This window comes from Ceratotherium simum, chromosome X, assembly GCF_057802395.1.
Source record: "Ceratotherium simum simum isolate JZ-2026a chromosome X, ASM5780239v1, whole genome shotgun sequence".
In the NCBI taxonomy this organism is placed as follows: Eukaryota; Metazoa; Chordata; class Mammalia; order Perissodactyla; family Rhinocerotidae; genus Ceratotherium; species Ceratotherium simum.
The window spans coordinates 21,648,773-21,670,202 of record NC_141940.1 but is presented as its reverse complement, the minus strand read 5'-3'; the positions used below and the strand labels follow the sequence as shown (position 1 = coordinate 21,670,202).

At 40.1% G+C, this 21,430-nt stretch overlaps 1 protein-coding gene across 3 annotated transcripts in view; it reads right to left on the bottom strand.

Annotated features, from left to right (window-relative positions):
• Positions 1 to 21,430, bottom strand: part of ZDHHC9 (zDHHC palmitoyltransferase 9) — a 31,788-nt gene that overhangs the window by 3,181 nt on the left and 7,177 nt on the right. For 2 of the 3 annotated variants that reach the window (XM_087427036.1, XM_087427034.1), the window contains 7 exons: positions 16,672 to 16,832; positions 12,626 to 12,784; positions 7,695 to 7,832; positions 5,049 to 5,095; positions 4,196 to 4,300; positions 3,308 to 3,411; positions 2,558 to 2,654 (listed from right to left, as the gene is read on the bottom strand). In XM_087427036.1, coding sequence (XP_087283162.1) covers positions 2,558 to 2,654; positions 3,308 to 3,411; positions 4,196 to 4,300; positions 5,049 to 5,095; positions 7,695 to 7,832; positions 12,626 to 12,784; positions 16,672 to 16,832 — 811 coding nt within the window. The remainder of the gene's footprint in view (positions 1 to 2,557; positions 2,655 to 3,307; positions 3,412 to 4,195; positions 4,301 to 5,048; positions 5,096 to 7,694; positions 7,833 to 12,625; positions 12,785 to 16,671; positions 16,833 to 21,430) is intronic. The other variant, XM_087427037.1, reaches the window with a different exon arrangement.

Genomic DNA, 21,430 nt, shown 5'->3' with positions numbered 1-21,430 from the left:
CGTAAGTTGGAGACCGTATGTACTCTGAAAACTACAAAACATTGCTGAAAGAAATTAAAGGAGACCTAAATAAATGAAAAGACAGCCTATGTCAATGGCTCAGAGGACTTGATCCAGTTAGGATGACAATACTCCCCAAATTGTCCCATAGATTGAATGCAATCCCCATCAAAATTCCAGCTGGCTTCTTTGCAGAAATTGACAAGCTGACCCTAAGATTCATATGGAAATTCAAGGGACCCAGAACAGCCAAAACAATTGAATAAATAAAGAATAAAGTTGGAGGACTCACACTCTTTTTTCTTTTTTTGTGAGGAAGATTAGCCCTGAGCTAACATCTGTTGCCAATCCTCCTCTGTTTGCTGAGGAAGATTGGCCCTGGGCTAACATCTGTGCCCATCTTCCTCTACTTTATACGGGACGCCTCCACAGCATGCCTTGATAAGTGGTGCGCAGGTCCACGCCTGGGATCCGAACCTGTGAACCCCGGGCAGCTGAAGCGGTGTGCACAAACTTAGCCACCTGTGCCACCAGGCTGGCCCAGGACTCACACTTTCTAATTTCAAAACTTACTACAATGCCACAGTAACCAAGACAGTGTGATACTGGCATAAGAACAGACATGTTGATCAATGGAATAGGATCAAGAGTCCAGAAACGAATTCTCACATTTACCGTCAATTGATTTTTGACAAGAGTGCCAAGACAATTCAATGGAGAAAGAATAGTCTTTTCAACAAATGGTACTGAGACAACTGGATATCCACATGCAAAAGAAAGAATTTGAACCCTCTACCTCACACCATATACAAAAATTAACTCAAGATGTATCAAAGACCTAAAAGTAACAGCTAAAACTATAAAACTCTTAGAAGAAAACAGAGGCATAAATATTCACGACCTTGGATTAGGCAACGGTTTCTTAGATCTGACAACAAAAGCACAAACAACAAAAGGAAAAAAACTGGATAAATGGGACTACATCAATATGTAAACCTTTTGTGCTTCAAAGGACACCATCAAGAAAGTGAAAAGACAACCCACAGAATGGGAGAAAATATTTGCGAATCATATATCTAATAAGGGACTTACATACAGAATATATAAAGAACTCTTACAATTCAACAATAATAAAAAAAAAATTAAAAATGGACAAAGGATCTGAACAGACACTTCTCCAAAGAAGATACACAAATGGCCAAAGAGTTCATGAAAAGATGCTCAACATCATTAGTCATTAGAGAAAGGCAAATCAAAACCATAATGAGATACCACTTCACACCCCTTAGGATGACTAGATTCAAAATGTCAGACAATAATAATGTGTTGCCAAGGATGCGGAGAAATTGGAACCCTCATACACTACTGGTGGGGATATAAAATGATGCAGCACTTTGGAAAAGTCCAGCAGTTACTCAAAAAGTTAAACATAGAGTTACTATACCACCCAGCAATTTCACTCTCAGGTAGATAGGCAAGAGAAATGAAAATATCTATGTCCACACAAAAAACTTGCACATGAATGTTCATTGTGGCATTATTCCTAAAAACCAAAAGGTGGAAACAACCCAAATGTCTATCAATTGATGAATGAATAAATAAAATGTGGTCTATCCATATAATGGAATATTATTCAGCCATATAAAGGAATGAAGTACTGCTATACGCTACAACGTGAATGAGCCTTGAAAATATTATGCTGAATGAAGGAAGCCAGTCACAAAAGACCACATATTATACGATTCCATTTATATGAAATGTACAGAAGAGGCAAATTTATAGTGAAAGAAAGTAGATTAATAGTTGGGCTATAATAGATTAATGCAGCTAGGAGAACTAGGGGGAAAGGGAGAGTGACTGCTAATGGATACACAGTTTTCTTGGGGGGGTAATGAAAATGTTTTAAAATTGATTGCTATAATGATTGCACAACTCTGTGAATATACTACAAACCATTGAATCAGACATTTTAAATAGGGATTTTATGGTATGTGAATTATATCTCAGTAAAGCTGTTATAAAAAAAGGAAGTTCAAATAATAACTTTTTAGGAACATACTTCATCAAGTACATCTTGAGCAGGACAGCTGGGAGAGTTTCCCCAACATCTGCATACTCCAGTGACGAAGCCCCTTTCTCCCAAGGTAACCACACCACTAACTCCAACCCACTCCCCTGACCTCGATCATTGCTCCTAAAGAATTTTATGCTTCCCTCATCTAGGCACTTTTCACAACGTTAAGCAATGGCCTGTTTTCTCATCTCTCATCCCCACTAGACAATGAGCTCCTTGAGAGCAGAGACATCGTTTGCCTTGTTCACTGGCATATCCCTAGCACAGTGGCTGGCACAGAATGTCAAAGAAATAACTAGATCTTAATCTACCTCAGGTCCACAAAGATCTAAAGGCAATGTTAAGGTAGAAGCAGAGACAGGGAAACTGCAGCGATTGGACACAAAATTGCCTAATTATATCTCCACGGTGTAAATTTAGCCTACTCCCTCTATCACCAACTCATTCTTAAAATCGGAAAGCCTTAAAGTCAGTAACACTTACTGGGCTCTGTGGCAAGAGGCTGCTACTGGTCTCTTGAGTACTGGGAGGTCGACTTCCACTTTCCTCCAATGGCAAAATACCCCTTCGATCCAGCACACTGAAGGAGACAGGAGAGTTAATAAGGCACTTCGCATTCACCTCTCCACCCACCCACCCCATTGAACTTTGCTGTGTGTGCTGGAAAACATAAACCTGCCCTTCGGCAGGCTAGCCTGATCCTAGCACATGCCTCCTGTCTTCCATTCATGTTTTCTTTCACAAACCAGGGAACAGCATATTCACCAGGGAACAAACAAATGAAATAAGAACAAAAGGTCATCCCTTCAAACCAACCAGCCCATGGTCTATGATCCATGTAGATATGTCACCAAGGGACAATCCCTGGGAAGACCTATTTGACACCAAGAGGCCACATTCAGAAGAATGCATCAGGGGCCGGCCTCGTGGCTTAGCAGTTAAATGTGCGCGCTCCGCTACTGGCAGCCTGGGTTCGGATCCCGGGCGCGCACTGACGCACCGCTTGTCCAGCCATGCTGAGGCGGCGGCCCACATACAGCAACTAGAAGGATGTGAAACTATGACATACAACTATCTACTAGGGTTTTGGGGAGAAAAAGGGGAAAAAAAGGAGAAGGATTGGCAATAGATGTTAGCTCAGGGCTGATCTTCCTCACAAAAAAAAAAAGAAGAATGCATCAGACCAGGTAACAAGATCCCAAGAGTTGCAGAACCTACTAGGTCCGTGAGTACCTGGGGGGCAAGGGGCCACACAACACTTCACAGCAGTTCTTCACAATGTTGCCATGGCTGTAGGGATTCTGGACACGATTCTTCCCTGTCCATGAGCCTTTGATCTGCAAGATAAAAGAGAAGGCTTAAATTAAACATTATGTTGAAGAAATAAATGCAGCATGGGAAGATGAAAAAGTTCTGGAGACGGATATTGGTGATGGTTGCACAACAATGTGACTACTAATGCCATTGAATCGTATACCTAAAAATGTTTAAGATGGTACATTTTGTATATTTAACCACGATAGGAAAAGAAAGGAAATACATGCATAGCCATGGAAAAATATTCACAATGGACTGAAAGAAGCAAATAACTGAACAGTATGTATTATTTTCTTTAAAAAATACGTAATATATTCACATAAACAAACATGAGAACAAGTCTAGACAAGTCTAGAAGACTATAAATCATACCATTAACAATGGTGATGTCTAGGAGGTAAAGTTACAGGGACTTATTTGCTATTTTTTGTTCATTTGTGTTTTCTGATTTTCTACAATGAACCGTGGATTACTTGGTAACTTTTTAAAAGCAAGGATTTATTCAGTACAACTATGCTTCCCCATTCCAAATCCAGAGGCACCAATTAGCCATTAAGGATCTATGAACAGCTGAAGACCTTGCACTCACCCAACCATTCAACCTCTTCTTCCTAATTCCCTACAGGCATTCAGCTGCAAACAAAGCAGTCTGCTTTCTCTTCCACACATTGGATTTAACAATCTCCCACACCAGGTTTCTGCCTGCTTTGACCTCCCGGGCCCTGGAAACTCAGTTCTCTAGCAGGTAATGAGAGAATAGGCTTTGGGAGCAGAATATGTGATGAGAAGGGAAAGTTGACTCACATCTTCATTGGTTGTCTGGTTGAGAGCCACAAGGAAAGTATGAAATCCAGTGAGTCCCACGACGGACCAGAGTGTGAAGAAGCAAATGAGTACTTCTAGAACAGTGAGGTGATGTTAAGGACTGTTGAAGCCATACCAGGGGACTCGATGCCTCAGCCCATACTCATGGCACCAGTCACACCATCTTTACCTCTCGGAACATATATCACAAATGGCCAAGGATCCATATATAACAACAGATGAATTCTAAACTTGCTGGATATATCCCTTATGAAAGGTAAAGGACTGCTGTTTATTCACTGTGAGTAGCTAACATCTCTAGTGTACTGAAGTGTGCGTCTGTTTATTCCTCATTAACTCTTTGAAGGGGATGTTTAGAAGGGGCCAAAGCTCAATAAAGCTAAACATCACTGCCAATGGAAAAGCTGTCAAAAATAAACTTTATAAATGAAAAATTGGCGGGATAAAATAGGATGTGATTTATAAAAATCACATCTGAACCTTCTTTTCATAAATGCAACAGCTGTACAAAATAAGCCTTAGCTGTAACAGGAAGGTGGGACTTCCACTAAGTGACATAAGAGCTACACTGAGGCAAAGCCAGCCCACTAGAGGAGGAGGGCTGAGCCTGGGATCAGAAGGACTTGGGAGGGAGGCAGGAGAGAAGGGGGTGGGGTAAAGATCTCTCTTGAAGCCCTGGCCATCTTCCATTCAGCTTGCTACCGCTAAGACTACATTTCTTTATTTTAGACATTGGCACTCTCTGACGTCTGAAAACTGAGATGGTGGGAGAACATGCTGGAAAGTAGTTTAAGAGGGCTTCACAGGGACGTACTGCCAGGGGAGGATATGTTCCAGGAGTTTCTTTCAATGTCTCCAGGAAGCCAATTTTCAAGGATTCTGTGAAATTGGGAAGAGAAGAGAAAAAAATTAGTGACTTTAGTAAAAAATGCACACTTATCACCTATAAAATGAAAACTACAAAACATTATGGAAAGAAATCAATGATGACATAAAGAAATGGGAAGACATCCCATGCACATGGATTGGAAGAATAAACATAGTTAAAATGTCTATATTACCTAAAGCAATCTACAGATTCAATGCAATCCCAATCAGAATCCCAATGACATTCTTCACGGAAATAGAAAAAAGAATACTAAAATTCATATGGGGCAACAAAAGACCCCAAATAGCTAAAGCAATCCTAAGAAAAAAGAACAAAGCAGGAGGCATCACAATCCCTGACTTCAAAACATACTACAAAGCAATAGTAATCAAAACAGCATGGTACTGGTACAAAAACAGACACACAGATCAATGGAAGAGAACTGAAAGCCCAGAAATAAAACCACACATATACGGACAGCTAATTTTCGAGAAAGGAGCTAAGAACATACAATGGAGAAAGGAAAGTCTCTTCAATAAATGGTGCTGGGAAAACTGGACAGCCACATGCAAAAGAATGAAAGTGGACCATCTGCTATCGCCATTTGCAAAAATTAACTCAAAATGGATCAAAGACCTGAAGGTGAGACCTGAAACTATAAAACTCATAGAAAAAAATATAGGCAACACACTATTTGACAGTGGTCATAAAGGAATCTTTTCGGATGACATGCCTACCCAGACTAGGGAAACTAAAGAAAAAATAAACAAGTGGGACTGCATCAGATTAAAGAGCTTCTACAAGACAAACGAAACCAGAATCAAGATGAACAGCCAACCCACCAGCTGGGAGAAAATATTTGCAAAACATATATCTGACAAGGGGTTGATCTCCATAATATGTAAAGAACTCACACAACTGAACAACAAAAAAACAAACAACCCGCTCGAAAAATGGGCAGAGGAAATGAACAGACACTTCTCCAAAGAAGATATACAGATCGCCAGTAGGCACATGAAAAGATGTTAAACATCACTAATCAGCAGGAAAATGCAAATCAAAACAAAACTAAGATATCACCTCATGCCCGTTAGAATGGCTATAATCACCAAGACAAAAAACAACAAATGTTGGAGAGGATGTGGAGAAACAGGAACCCTCATACACAGCTGGTGGGAATGCAAACTGGTGCAGCCTCTATGGAAAACAGTATGGAGATTCCTCAAAAAATTAAAAATAGAAATACCCTATGATCCAGCCATCTCACTACTGGGAATCTATCCAACGAACCTGAAATCAACAATCCAAAGAGGCTTATGCACCCCTATGTTCATTGCAGCATTATTCACTATAGCCAAGAAGTGAAAGCAACCTAAGTGTCCCTCCACTGATGATTGGATCAAGAAAATGTGGTATGTATACACAATGGAATACTACTCAGCCATAAAAAAAGACAAAATCGTCCCATTTGCAACAACATGGATGGGCCTGTAGGGTATTATGTTAAATGAAGTAAACCAGAAAGAGAAAGACAAACACTGTATGATCTTACTCATATGTGGAATATAAACCAACACATGGACAGAGAAAACTGTATTGTGGTTACCAGGGGCAATGGGGGTGGGGAGTGGGCACAAGGGGTGAAGGGAGACATATATATGGTGATGGACAAACAAAAATGTACAACCCAAAATTTCACAATGTTAAAAACTGTTAAAACATCAATAAAAAAATGCACATTTATCCTAGTACCTACTCACCTCCTTCCCTCCCGATCCCTTGTTACAAGGTGGCAAGAGATAAGCCCTCATTCGGGCAAGTGGCTGTCACCCCAAGCCGGTAGTCTCCTGACCAAAGTGTTCACATTTCCAATGTAGGACCAGGCACTGGCCTAGAGAGTTGGGCAGGAGCCATGCATCCGGCTCCCCTCCCTTTTCCCTAGCCTCCAACTTTGGGCATGGAGGGGGATATTCATTCATAGATGAAAGAAATAAAAAATATCCAAGAAAAATCCTCTCTCCTCACCAATCCATGTCCTTCCTCTGTTCAAAATCCAGCTGAGAACTCATCTCTTCCCAGGAAGCTGTCTTGATTGAGATCACTCCTTTAACTCCACATCCCATCTGCCCCTAGGCTGATTTATGTGTGTTGTGTGTGTGCATGCGAACACATGAGGATATGTATTTTCAATCGCCCAAAGTAAACCATGAGCTACTAAAAGGGATTTCTCTAGTATAACTCTTCTACCACCTGGCACAGGGCAGATCTTACAAGGCAGAAGAAAGGATGCATACAGCAAAATACATCCCCAACCTTTGGGATCACCTCAGAAATGACCAGTACTCTGGGTACAGACCAATAATTACGTCCCCGTCCCCAGCAAAGGGCCAGTGAGAAGGCCAACACAGTCAGTAAATACTGACTGATGTGAGCTGAGGTTTGGAGCCCTGCTCGAGAGCAGAGAAGAGAGTAGTGCTCATTTCTAACTGGTTCTAAGGTGCCTTCGCAATGGTAAAGTCCCACCAGGAAACGCAACCACTCCCCTAAGCTGTCAAGTCTTCTCCTACCCCAATCCCCACTCCAACAACAGACACTGCCCGGCATACTCACTGAGGGCCACATAGACGATGTTGAAGGCGAAGACATAGATCGTGAGGAGGGAGAGAGAAAGGATGAAGAGGTAGAAGTAGCGGTAGTTCCTCTTTCCAACACAATTCCCCACCCAGGGGCAGTGATGGTCGAAGCGCTCTGTGGGAGAAAGAGAAAGTCCAGTGCCACAGCCTCCAAAACAAAGCACGACTCCGCCATCCACGGAATACCTAACTCAAAGACCCCCAGGATCACTGCCTATTTCAATTGTAAAAAACACTGGTTTCTATTGTTCACTTTTTCACAATGTTTTCGTAGCCATCTCATTTGATCCCCACAATCACCCTGGAAATTGGGCAAAAGAAGATATTCTCTTCCTCATTTTACAGATGAGGAAACTGAGGCACTGAGAGGTTAAGTGATCTGTCTCAGTGCCAGTTAACAGCAATGACCTTGGTTTTTCAAAGAAAAATCTTAGTAGGTGGGCCTATTAAGTTCAGGAAGGATAAATAGATGAAAATAGCCAAGGAAATTTTGAAAAATGAGTAGTGTGGTTTTTCTTAACCTCCAGTTAGTAAAAAATTATAAAACTACAATACTTAAAATGGTGTGGCACAGCTCAATGGAATGGAAAGCACTCAGAAACAGATTCTGGAATGTATAAGAATTTACTGTCTAACAAAGGCAGCACTACAAAATCAGTGGTGAAAGGAAGTATTATTCCATAAACAACTCTGAGACAATTGGCTATTTGGTGGAAAATAAGGTTAAATTTTTTTCTTCACACTATTTATCAAAATCAATTCCAGATGAATTAAAGAGTTAATGTAAAAAACAAAGTGAACCCATAAAATAATAAAAAATAATAGATGAATATTTATCGAGAAGGCCTTTCTAAGCATAAAAGTAATGGACGAAAACAGAGATGACAAAGAAAAATAGATTTGACTCCATAAACTTTAAAAAATATTTTCTATATGTTAAAAATACTATAAAGAAAATTAAAGAGGAAAAAAAAAACCAACAGGAATGTTTGTAAATTTTGTACCTTAGTATATGAAAAGTCCTTACAAATCAATAACAAAATACAAATACTCCTTCAAGAAAATAGCCAAAAGGCAAAAACAGAGTTAATAAATACCATATAAACATATATTTAAATGTTTTCAGATTCACTAATAATTTAGTTCAATACCAGTACAACAATAAGACACTTTTTTGCCTATCAAAATAATAATATAAAAAATAATATCCATTGCTAGTGAGAATAGGGTAAAATGGACACTCTAGTATACTGTTTGTGGGAGTATAAATTGAGAGAATCTTTCTGGAAAGCAATTTGGCAGTATGTATCAAAAATCTTAATGATCACACCCCTTTGGCAGAATAAATCCATTTTCAGTAATTTCTCATAAGGAAATAGAGATGTGCACAGAAATTTAAGTTCAACAACGTTTGATTAAATTTTTTATTGTGGTAAAATATATATAGCATACAATTTGCCATTTTAACCATTTTTAAGTGTACAATTCAGTGGCAACCAATGTCATGCAACACCACCACTACCTATTTCCAAACACTTTCATCACCCCCAAACAGAAACTCTGTACCCCTTAGACAGTAACTCTCCATTATCCCCTTCCCCTAGCCCCTGCTAACCTCTAATCTTCTCTCTATCTCTATGAATTTGCCTATTCTAGATATTTCGTATAAGTGGAATCATACAATGTTTGTCCTTTTGTGTCTGGCTTCCTTCACCTAGCATAACGTTTTCAAGGTTTATCCATGTTGTAGCATGTATCAGCACTACGTTCCTCCTTATGATTGAATAATATTCCATTGTATGGATATACCACATTTGGTTTATCCATTCATCTATTGATGGACACTTGGATTGTTTCCATCTTTTGGCTATTGTGAACAAAGCTGTTATGAACACTGATGTACAAGTATGTTTGAGTCCCTGTTTTCAATTCTTTTTGGTATTGTTATGGACAGAATTGTCCCTCCTCCCCCCAAAAATGCACATGTTGAAGCGCTAACCCCTAATGTGACTGTATTTGGAGATAGGGCCCCTAAGGAGGTAACTAAGGTTGAATGATGTCATAAGGGTGGGGTCCTAATCCAATAAGACTGGTATCCTTATAAGAATAGGAAGAGACACCAGGAGTGCACCAGCACAGAGAAAAAAACTTGTGAGGACACAGCAAGAAGGTGGCCGCCTGCAAGCCAGTTAGAAAGGCCTCACCAGAAACCAACTCTGCTGGCACCTTAATCTTGGACTTCTAACCTCCAGAACTGTGAGAAAATAAATTTCTGTTATTTAAGCCACCCAGTCTGTGGTATTTTGTCACGGCAGCCCGAGCAGGCTAATACAGGTATATACCCAGGAATTGCCGGATCATATGAATTCTATGTTTAACTTTTTGAGGAACCACTAAACTGTTTTCCACAGTGGCTGCACCGTTTTACATTTGAACCCAAAATGTATGAAGTTTCCAATTTTGCCACATTCTTAAATTTAATAATTTTGACTGCAGTGTTATAACAATGAATGAAATGGAATCATGAATAATATCTAATGACAGGAGACTGCCTAAATAAACTAGAATATAGCCATATGATGGATTATGCAGTCATTAAAATAATATATTAAAAAACGTTTATTAAAGATGTAGAAAAATGCTCAGGATATAGTGCTAAGTGACAAAGGCAGGATTAAAAACTCTATCATGTGTGATTGAATTTCACAAACAAGAGAGAGACTGGAAGGAAATACAGCAAAATGGAGAGTGAGTTTGGGATTAAATTTTATTTACACTTTTTGTACTTCCCATATTTTCTACAATGAACATGTATTATTTTAATGAATCAAAAAAATCACAAAGAATAAAATACATCATTTTTAAAGAACAATGAGCTGTACTGTCAAAAAATACAGGTGTGCACTGGTCAAAACATAAGGCTGTAAGAATGGTACATCTCTTGATTAAAGGGCTACAGTATATCTTTTCAGAAAAGGGAAGGAAGATGGAGAGGAGTGGTGAATGCCTGGATCAAGAATTACAGATGTAACCTTAGTTTAAGCAAACCTGCCATGTAAAAACATTACAAAATGCAGATTTATACAGACATATTTTTACCATATTTTAAATCACACTTTTTTCTGATAATACAAGTAATACATGCTCCTTGTAGAAAACTTGAAAAAAAAATTTTAAATGAAGGAAACAAATTCACTCATAATCCCAAAACCTATAGATAATGAACTATAAGCATTCTGGAGTATTTCCTTGCATATTTCTTTATACGTACTTACGTTTTTTTAAATATGTAACTGAGATCACACTATATGTAAATGTAGCCTATCTTCTGCCTCATTTCATTTAACTTTCTGGTATGAGCTTTTCCCATAAAAGTCTATAGTATGAATCTCCCACAATTTTTTTGACCATCTGTCTACTGGTGGACAATTAGGTTCTTTCTTATTTTTCATTATTATAATCCCAAGGTAAATATTTCCATACCTAAATCTTTTTACCACATCCCTGATTATTTTCTTAGGACAGATTCCTAGGAAAGGAATCACTGGCATCAAAGGGTAGACATGTTTTAAGGCTTTTATAAATCTTACTAGGTTACCATCCAAAAAGTTGGTTCCAATTTACCCTCCTACCAGTAGTGTAGGACTAAGCATTATCAGGTTTTCCTTGCTAATTTTCTAGATTAAAAAAGATCCTATTTTAATTTTTATTTCTTTGATTTTTAGTAGAGATGAACATTTCTTTCATGTTAACTAATTGCATTTTCTGTCTTATCTGCTGTCCATATTTCTACTGGAATATTCATGCTTTTTTTTAAAAATCAATTTGTATGAGTTATTTATATTTAAGAATATTCCTAAGGAGAGGGAATTCTTTATGAAAATCTTTACATCAGACCTTCTCAAAAAATCAAGTTTCCTAGCTCATTTAAAATGAGTTTCAATTTATAAAAATCCTATCTACATATAGCTTTTTACCATGTAAGTAAGATATATCTTCCCAACCTTTGCCTAAAGAATTGGTTAATAAGAGGAAAGCAATGTACTCAGGCATGCTCCGTGGCATATATAAAGAAAGCAGGAAGTACGCTTATTGAGAATATAAGGAATTGCACAGATGTGCCTATCGATAGATGTATTTACTGCCTGTCTCTGATCTTTCCCAGGTTTCAGCACACACTAGGCAGTGATTACAACTAAGCCACAGATACTCAGATAGAAGCACAGACCCATGTATTATGCACACGTACACCTGCCACCCTTGCAGCACCAGCAGCAGAGAAAGAAGAAATGAGGGTTTGGGAATCAGATCTGTTCCAGCTTCATCTCATACTAATTATAGGAACCTACACAAAGGTGCTTCACCTACTTCCTCATTTGTAAGATGGGGATGATACCTATCTTATGGGGTTCTTGAGTCTTAAATGAGAGAAATGGAAAGCACTTAGCATGGTACCTAGTATATACCAGGAACTCAGTAAATGCTAGCAACTCTGTTCTTGGGAACACTACTTCTTACATAGCCCTTCCTTCCCCGATGCTGCCCTCCAGTGGACTAGGGTTCTCCTCCCCCTATGTAAGGTACCAGGTTCCACTTGAAACAGATCCAGTAGAGGAAAATCTAGATTTGAAAAACAGGTAAAGTTTATTTCCCCATTTACGAAAGAGTTTCTTCTTTTTTAATTGTAGACTAGAGGATACTTAAATTACAATTTGATCTACAGAAGTACAGTTGATTTACAGTTGTTCAGAAGCTTTTTCCCTATTTCAAATTTCCTAACTGAATCTAGCTTGTTTGCTATCTAAATCTATCTTCCCACTCCTATTGATTTTTCCCGAGAAAAATCACCCTGACCCTCCTCTTCAACTCAGCCTTTCCCCCAGGCAAAGCCCCTCTGGTTTTACTCACCCACACAGTTGTCACAGATGCTGCAATGGGAGGCCCGGGGAGGCCGGAAGATCTTGCACGTATAACAATATTTCAGCTTCACAATCTGGTTGTTTATCTGGAAATTCTTGATACGAGGGGGTGGTCGCTGGCCCTGGGGCACTGCACCATTGGTAGCTTCTGTAGATCAGTAGAGACAATTAACATCCCTGCTAGCCATTATTTGAGCCCAAAAGTCTCACCACCTCTCCAAAAGCAATGGGAGTAATCAAAGGTTCCCTAGGCCCACTGTCTTCTCTAGACAAGCATTTCCAGACTAGACTCTCAAGATTAGAGTGTCCCCCAAAATTCCACTGAGTGCCATGCAATTCTTTTGTGGACATGTGAAAAAGTGTTTCTTCAAGTGTTTTGGTTGATTACAAAGAAAAACATTTATAAAAGAAGAAATAAAAATGACTAAAAAACGTATGAAATGAAAACATCCAACTTCACTAATAATCAAAGAAACAAAAATTAACACAAAGATACCATTTCCACCTACCACATTAACAAATATTAAAAAGAACACGGGGCCGGCCCTGTGGTGTAGCAGTTAAGTGCACGCTGGCGGCCAGGGTTCGGATCCCGGGTGCCCACCGATGCACCACTTGTCATGCCATGCTGTGGTGGCATCCCATATACAGTAGAGGAAGATGGGCACGGATGTTAGCCCAGGGCCAGTCTTCCTCAGTTCTACTTCTAGGAACTTACCGAAATTACCAAGAGATGTACAAAAGACGTTGACACAAGGCTATGTGTCACCGAGTCCCTTTTAATAGTGAAAAACTGAAAATAACCTGAATGTCACAATAGGATGTTGGTTAAAGTAAATTATCATACATGCACAGGATGGAATATTATGCGACCACTTAAAATGATGTAGACGAGCAATTGACAACACAGGAAAATATTCACAATATATTGCAAAATAAAAATGTACGCTAAAAAGCAACATGTATAAAAGGATATTATCTTGCAAAAATAAAATATATGCATGAAAAAAGACTGGTAATACTATCAGAGAAACAATTATTTAAAAATGAGAGTAATATATGCTTATTGTAAAAAATTTGGAAAAAACAGAAAATATAAATAAAAAATAAAAATCACTGCTAATCTCTCAACTCAGGGATATTCATGCAGTTTGGTGTATTTCCTTCTATTTTCTCTTAACAGATAAAGAAACATTCGAGATTTTTTAAAATCTGAGATCATAATATAAACACAATTTTGTATCCTGTATTTTTCACTTAACATTATATTGGCGAACATTTTTCCACTGTTGTGAATTCTTTTTCTGAAAACATCAGTATTGGCAACATAATATTCCATCATATGCATGTACTGTAATTTATTTAACCATTACATATTGTTGGCATTTAAGTTGCCTCTGGTTTTTTACTATTTTAGCAATGCTGCATGCAAAAACTCAAAATATTACAGATAAACTTAAACGCTTTTGATCACCATCCCAACTCCAATTCCCTCCTCCCTTCCTCAAGAATATATTCATGTGTTAAAATTAATTTCTAAAACAGAAAGAAAGAAGAAAAGCATGTTGAAGTTTGAGCAGTAATATATGAAGTTGATGGTATTAAAACAGCTAGGCCCATATTAAAAAGAAAAAAAGCAGAAAGAAAAAATTATGCACTAAAAATCCTTCCACAGTAGTTTGTGTAAATCTCTGATTACTTCTTTTAGCTAAACCCTGAGAGAAGCGGAATTACTGGGTCAAAGGGTATGAACCATTAAAGCCCATATTACTTATTGTCAAACTGCTTCCCAGACAGATTGTACCAGTTTGCACGCCCGCTCATCTGCAGCATAGAAGAGTGCCTGTCTCATTGCACCCTAGCTGTGCAGGATAATTCTAAAAACAGAGTATTTTTTTAATTCGCTTTGATTTTAAAAATATCTGCCATATGGAACTTTTTTCCTTTTTTTGCTGAGTGGGGTGGATGCTGTGAAATCAAACAACAACAGTGTCACAAGTCTTAAAAGGATGGGGATAGCTATCCATTAGAGGATGATATAAGTACCAAATGCCACCTTAAAATTTCTTTGCACATGCTTTACATGAGGGTATCTGGCAGATAGAGTTCACAGTTCATCCTCCTCATGAGGAGCTATGATGCAAGGGACTCTCATGTCTCCTTCCCTCTCCCCCCACCAGCCCCCACCCACAGCATACCCAGTACAGGGCTGAATGTAAATTGACAAAAACTTGCTAACATAAACATACGTATGAACTCAAGAACGCACTCTTCTATGGAGAGAAACATGCTAAACGCAGAGGTCACAACGTGACAGCTCAAGCCTGGGCTCCAGGCCCAGTGATCTGGCAAAACAGAGCTAACCTTGCTAACAACCTGCTGTGAGATGCAAGAGAAAAGTCAAGGCCCTGCCTTGACCTTCAGTTTCTCAAGATATGAATGGAAAGAGGGTGATAAAAGAACTACCCAGATGGAGAAAACACAGCACTCACAACTCTCCCTCCCCATCTTGCTCCCAACTACCCCAGGTCTCCCCGGAACTCCAGCTTCGCCAACACACCTTGCCTCTGCTATCTTCCCACCATTCCCACCCTCACCCCCTGCCTAGTAGTTTGAGCTCAGATGTGCACAAACCGATGTCTCCTTAGCTCAACTAAAACAGGTCAGAATTTTTCAAAAACAAATTCGCTAAGAAGCTAGAAGGAGAAACGCAGCTAAAATAAACCAAGAAATACAAAAGCTTGGAAGCTTTTAGAGCACCCTGAAAGAGAATCAAATTAACACATTGTATTCCTTAAACTTACACCATGTTATATGTCAATTATATCTCAACAAAACTGGAGGAAAAAAAGAAATCAAGTGGAAATGGGAGAAAATATTTCACTGATGATAGCACGCATATAAACATTAGGAATAAACTCAGTAAGAGAAGTATAGAAACTAGATAAAGAAAACTGTAAAAACTTTATTAAGGGGCATAAAATTTATTCTGAAAATATAGAAAGACACTATTTTCTTGGATAGGCAGATATGATTATAAAAACGTAAAATCTCTCAAAAATAATATATAAATATAAGGTAATACCTATTAGAACCCCAATAGGTTTGTATGTTTTTAATTAAATAAAATTATATTAAAATCCTAAAAAAAAAAAAAAAACCCTAAAGGAACTAAAGGCTAACCACAGATTGGCGCTCCATTGGCACAGCTTTGACTCTTACAAGTCCTGGGTCCCTTTCTTCTACTCTATTTGGTTGGATGCTGACTCAAGCTACTTGGGTACAAGACTTGAGAACAATTTAGGCAGGCACTGCTGTTGGGTCTGGTGGGCTCCCAGTCCCTGCGAGTACTGGCATCATAGCCTTCTCTGCCAGTGCGAGCTCCCAGGATATCCCCTCCTCTAGCCCTGGGATGCTCTGTTTCAATTTATAAAGCCATGCTGGCTCCTGAGAAGTGTAGCACTTTACCTCTGTCCCAAAGAGTCCCACCCTGAGCTGCAGACTGCACCGTCATGAGCCTGTACCTGCTTCCTTCGCCATTCCTAGAATTCTCAGTGGTTCCTGGCACCACAGCTGTCCCCTCTCACCTTGTGTTCCCCTAAAGCAGGAATTCTTGGTAGGGGGCCCATGAATGTGCTTCAAAAGATCTATGAATCCCTGAAATTACATTCAAAATTGTATGTATGTGCATCCATACAAAAATATTTTTATGAAGAGGTTTATAGCTTTCACAGAAAAAAATCTAATGAATTGATGACTCCTCAAAAGTAAAAAAGCCCATCCTCTTGGAAACAGTGCAGGAGGACCTTAGTAACAAATCCCTCCCCCACACAGGGAAGAATGAAGCATATGACTTTCGAATTTTGCTACACCTGCCTTACCAAACTGACAGGGTGGTCATGATCTCAGATTCAGGATTTCAGAGGGCAATGGCTAGAAGTGATTATTAATCTGCAACTACTATCATGATTCCAGTCCCTTACTGATTAAAGCCACCCACTGCACAGCATCATGCCAGCTGGTTAGAAAACTTACCTATCTCCATTTCTATGAAAGCAGCTTCATCCGGTAGGGCTCGAGGGATCACTCCAGGGTCACTGAAGCTGGTCCTCAACAGTGTAGCCATGGAGAAAAGGAAGAGCATGGCAGCAAACACAGGGATGGCAGGAGACAGCTGGACAGCCAGGTAGCGGCATCTGAAGAAAGCAGGCAATTGAACATTTAGTTACCTACTCTATAATGACCTCGAATTGTTACCAGTGCGTCAATCTGGTCTCCACAACAAAATCAGCAGTACCTCGAGGGCAGAGACCACACTTTTTACTTCTCTTGAATTGCCCAAAATTCCTAACACGTGGTTCTATACATAGTAGGAGCTCAACAAATACTTAATTGATTGATGCCACATATAACACACAGAAGACAGTCTCAAGGGACCTCCCCTACCCCCAAGCCCAGTCCCTCCTGTCAGCCTGCTGGGAGCCACATTTCCTCTGTGCCTCAGGAAAGGCTCATAGCTGTTAAGGTCAGGGAAGCAACTGAGCCTGGACTTGTAAGCACCGCAGGTTGCTCTCACTCTGGAAATGTCTAGAGCTTTTCATACCCACTCATCTGGCATCAGGCCTGAGCTTGAGGAGGAGTAAGACAAGATGGGGACTAATTATGAAGCAGGGTCCCACTGTTACACATAGGGTATGTCCAGCATGCTTCAAGGCCAATGAAAAGCTTCAGGGCTGCTGAAGCTTTACTTTTTCTCCTCAATTAGCTCAGCTAGTAGGTGACTAGTGACCACAAGCAACGGAACAAGAAAATTGTCTCCTTAGCACCCCTTCCCAACACCATGTTTGCTCCCCTTTTTCCTCATAATTCACCTGGAAGGCCATTCCTCTTCCTCTCTGGAGATTCCAGCTCTACTCATCTTTCAGGTCCAAGAGACTTCAAAGCTATCATTGTCACCATCATAACCACAATTTATTGAGCACTCACCATATGCCAGGCACTGCAGTAAACTCTTTATATGCATTATCTCATCCAATTCTCACACGAAATCTATGAGGTAGAATCTATTATACCCACTTGATAGATGAAGAAGCTAGGATTTAGAGAGGTCTTGCCTCCTCCAAAAGGCCTACCCTAAGCTGCACTAATCTCTCCCTTCTCTACCCCTGTTGTCCTCACTGCCAGAGTCTTGTATTGTTTCCTAGCTGTTTTTCACTATGTTGACCTCATCTCCCCCTACTGGACTTGATAAGAAAAAGAACCTTGTCTTTTTGGAGCAGGAATGCTTGGGTTTGCATTCTGGCTCTGCCAGTTCCTAGCTGGTGACTTGGTCAACTTCAGTCTCTTTATCTGTGAAATGAGGATAATAGTACTTCATGGGGTCCTTGTGTGGATCAAATGCACGAATATAAATAAAGTGCTTAGAACTGCACTTGCCACATGGTAAACGCTAAGTAAATGTCAGCTATTAACATTATCATCATGGTTCTAAATCTCCCAGAGCCTAATATAAGTAGAGGAACAAAGAAGCTTTCAACAAATACTTGTTGAATTGAACTGAATTGCAAACCAAATAAATGGGAATGTGAGATGAGAGTGACCACTGACCTATTTTTATTCTCCTCCTCTTGAGGCATATTTTCTCCTTCAACACAGAGATCTCTTGGAGACAGACTATACGTGGATGAGCAAGGACCAGAGGGGGAGAAGAGAAAGTAAGTGAAGGAAAAAGGCTTACCTCATCAGCAGGGGAATAAGCAAGCTGCTGTCCACGTGGAGCAAACATTTAACCCCGGGTTGTACATTCGCTGCAGTTTTGGAACAGTCCCCACGAGATCCTCCCCCTGCCTCCCCGCCACACACATGACTGCATGAGGGGTGCAAACCAGCTGTAATATTAGGCTGAGCAGTTTGTCACGGAGGTGAACATATGTAGTGAACTTGCAAAATGATTTTTGTGGCTTTTTGTTTGCTTGCCTGCTTGTTTTTAACAACATCCTTGGTCTTAGCTTGCTTTTGTATGATTTACTTCCTTCTCTTAAAAGCCAAGGGTAGGGGGAAGAATTTGAACTGAAGGATCTGGCTAACTGAGTTCAGGGTAATTAAGGTCCTTGCCACTGGCTAGCTTGATTGTTCCCCTTTTCCATTGTTCTCCTTCACTGGTAGGAGTGAATCAAGAAGTGAATTCAGAATCAGGAGAAAGGACACAGGAGAAACACGAGGCTCCGTTTCAAGAACAACCCAAGTGAAATTACCACGTTAACAGCAAACAGCCATCTTCCTAGTCACTGCCCATCTCTAAGATCCCTCTTGAAAACAAAGAATTAACGTCTCCAGGACTCAAACTGCCCTGGGTGTACAGTCTCCAATCAAAAGCCTTAGAAAAATCAAAGCTATCTGATTGGCCACCGAAGGGAATTTAAATTGTTTTTATTACAGGGAAAAGATACAGAGAGAGTAGAACAATCACACACACACTCACACCCACACCCACACCCATACCAATTAATGTTGCTCCCACACACAGAAGGACCGGAGCTTAACTAAGTCCCGTTTCAACACCTGCTTATCCACCGGACAAAGAACAACTTAGATTTGAATTACGCTACGCCATCAGGGATAAAGGTCTCTGTAGTCTCCACACAGACTATCTTCTGCACCTGCTAAAACAATCCACTCTGTATGTCAACAAGTGCACAAGAGGCCCATTGTATTATTCTCCAGAGATGAGGCTACTGGCAGCCAGTTGTCACCAGTGAGTGGGTGTGGCTGGGAAGGCAGATGTGGGACCAACAGGCCTTTCTACTCTAAGTAAGAGGAAACTTAGAGAGCCAGCAGCTAAGGCTGTTGTGAACTACAACCCATCACGTCTGTCTTTAATTATGATCAAAAGCAACCCCCTAGGTTAGTCCCATAATTGCAGTAAGCTAGAGATCTGTCTCTGACGGGAATAAACTATATGAAGATTTGGTGATGATTCCCAATATTGACCTCAAAAGTCAGGAGTATCCTCAAACATCACTAATTTGTCTTAGTGAAAGACTGGATCTGTCATCCACAAACATAAGGTAACTGTTTTTGAAATCCCCTAGTACTTTCTATCTATATCTCTTCTTGGAATAATGATATCCATACACTTCTCAAAACAGAACTTTCCTTTGTCTTTAAAGTACCAAGAGGTCTTCCCCCTTCCAGGGGGTTAGAAGTTGCTTTTCTCCCTTGTGAATTTTATAAATGCAACCATGTCCCCACTACATCCTCATTTCTGCCACCTGAAGAGACATCATCATTTTAAGCCATCCTCTACCAACCTCTTGACTGGCCTCAGGCTTCCATAGCTGGGCTAGATGATGGGACTCCCACGTCACATGGGCCACATGGTGGTACTGACCAGCAGTAACCAGCAGTGCCAGGCTGGACTGGTGTGTCATGTCCCATCCCCCATCCCTAGCACGCTAGTTCTTTGGAGGGACAATGATAATGACACAGGCTTCAATTCACACGAAAAAACTCAAAAGAGATTCATGAGTGGAGTTGGTGAGAACCCAGACAGATTCCATGGCAGGGCTGTGCTTCACAGACTGGCAGTGTGGCTAGGTGTTCTATACGATAGTCTGCTTCTAAGTCTCCCCAACAGCTTTCTGGCTATGCTTTTTGTTGTTATTCTTTCATCAGGGCAATTAATCAGCCAACAAGTATTTACGGGTCTAACAAAGGAAGAACAAGAGAAATTGGAGTTAATTTTGTTGGGGAAAACAAAACATACATATGAAAACAGTTAAAGAAAGATAAGTCCAATAATCAAGTATTAAGATGGTGATTCAGACTCTAAGGACTGTAAGTGGTCACAGAAGAGGTCTCTTGGGAAGCTGGTGGCTGCTTGAAACTGCTCCCATAGCAGCTGTTAAGGGTGGCTTTAAGGAAGAGCTATGCTTGGAACAGCAGGAAGGGCCAAAGGATTAGAGCCCCACAATGGCCCTTGGTCCCACATAACAGAAATAAGCCTTTGCTATAAGTCCTCCCTGATATGGACGGTTGTCTGTCCTCTTACACACTACCCAGCTCTAGAGCACAATAAACGTGCAGAACCACCGACAAGACTGGTTCAAGGTTCTTCTGATGACACTCAGAGTCTGCTGAGAGGCAAGAAGTTTCCTTGGACACTAAAAACATAATTTAAAATCAGCCCCCAGATTTATTGCTATGTGAAGGTCAGAGAAAAATGGATAACCCTGTTTTGCTACAGTAGCAACAGGGAAAATTAAAAGCAGGAACATTTTCAATTCTGAGGTGATGAGCCATCCTCTCACAGAGAAGGGCCAAAATCTCTGTCCAGGCAAACCTGCTAAGTAGTTGCCAAATATCATTTATGATAACAAATTTCACATTTCAATTATAACAAATATAACAAATAACAAATTCCACTTATAATATACCCATGCTCAAGAACGTAGACCAAGGCCCTGCTTCCTATTATATTAAACCCCAAACTCCACAGGCCAGTATTTTGAGGCCCTCCATTAACTGGCCTTATCTAATCATCATCACAAGGTTCTTGCCTTCTCATTGTTCTGTTCCAGAATCATCCCCCTAATTACCCTGAATTCACCAGCTTCTTGCTATTGCAAGAAGCATAAGGTGCCTCCTTTGTTCTTAAACACAATACCAGCTCTGGCATCTCTGAGGAGAAAGATTTAAGAAATCTCTTCTCTCCCTCAATAAACACCTCAACTGATGTCAGCATGTTGAAGGACATCCCTGTTTTTTGTGCTCACTTTTCCCAAAATAGAAGATC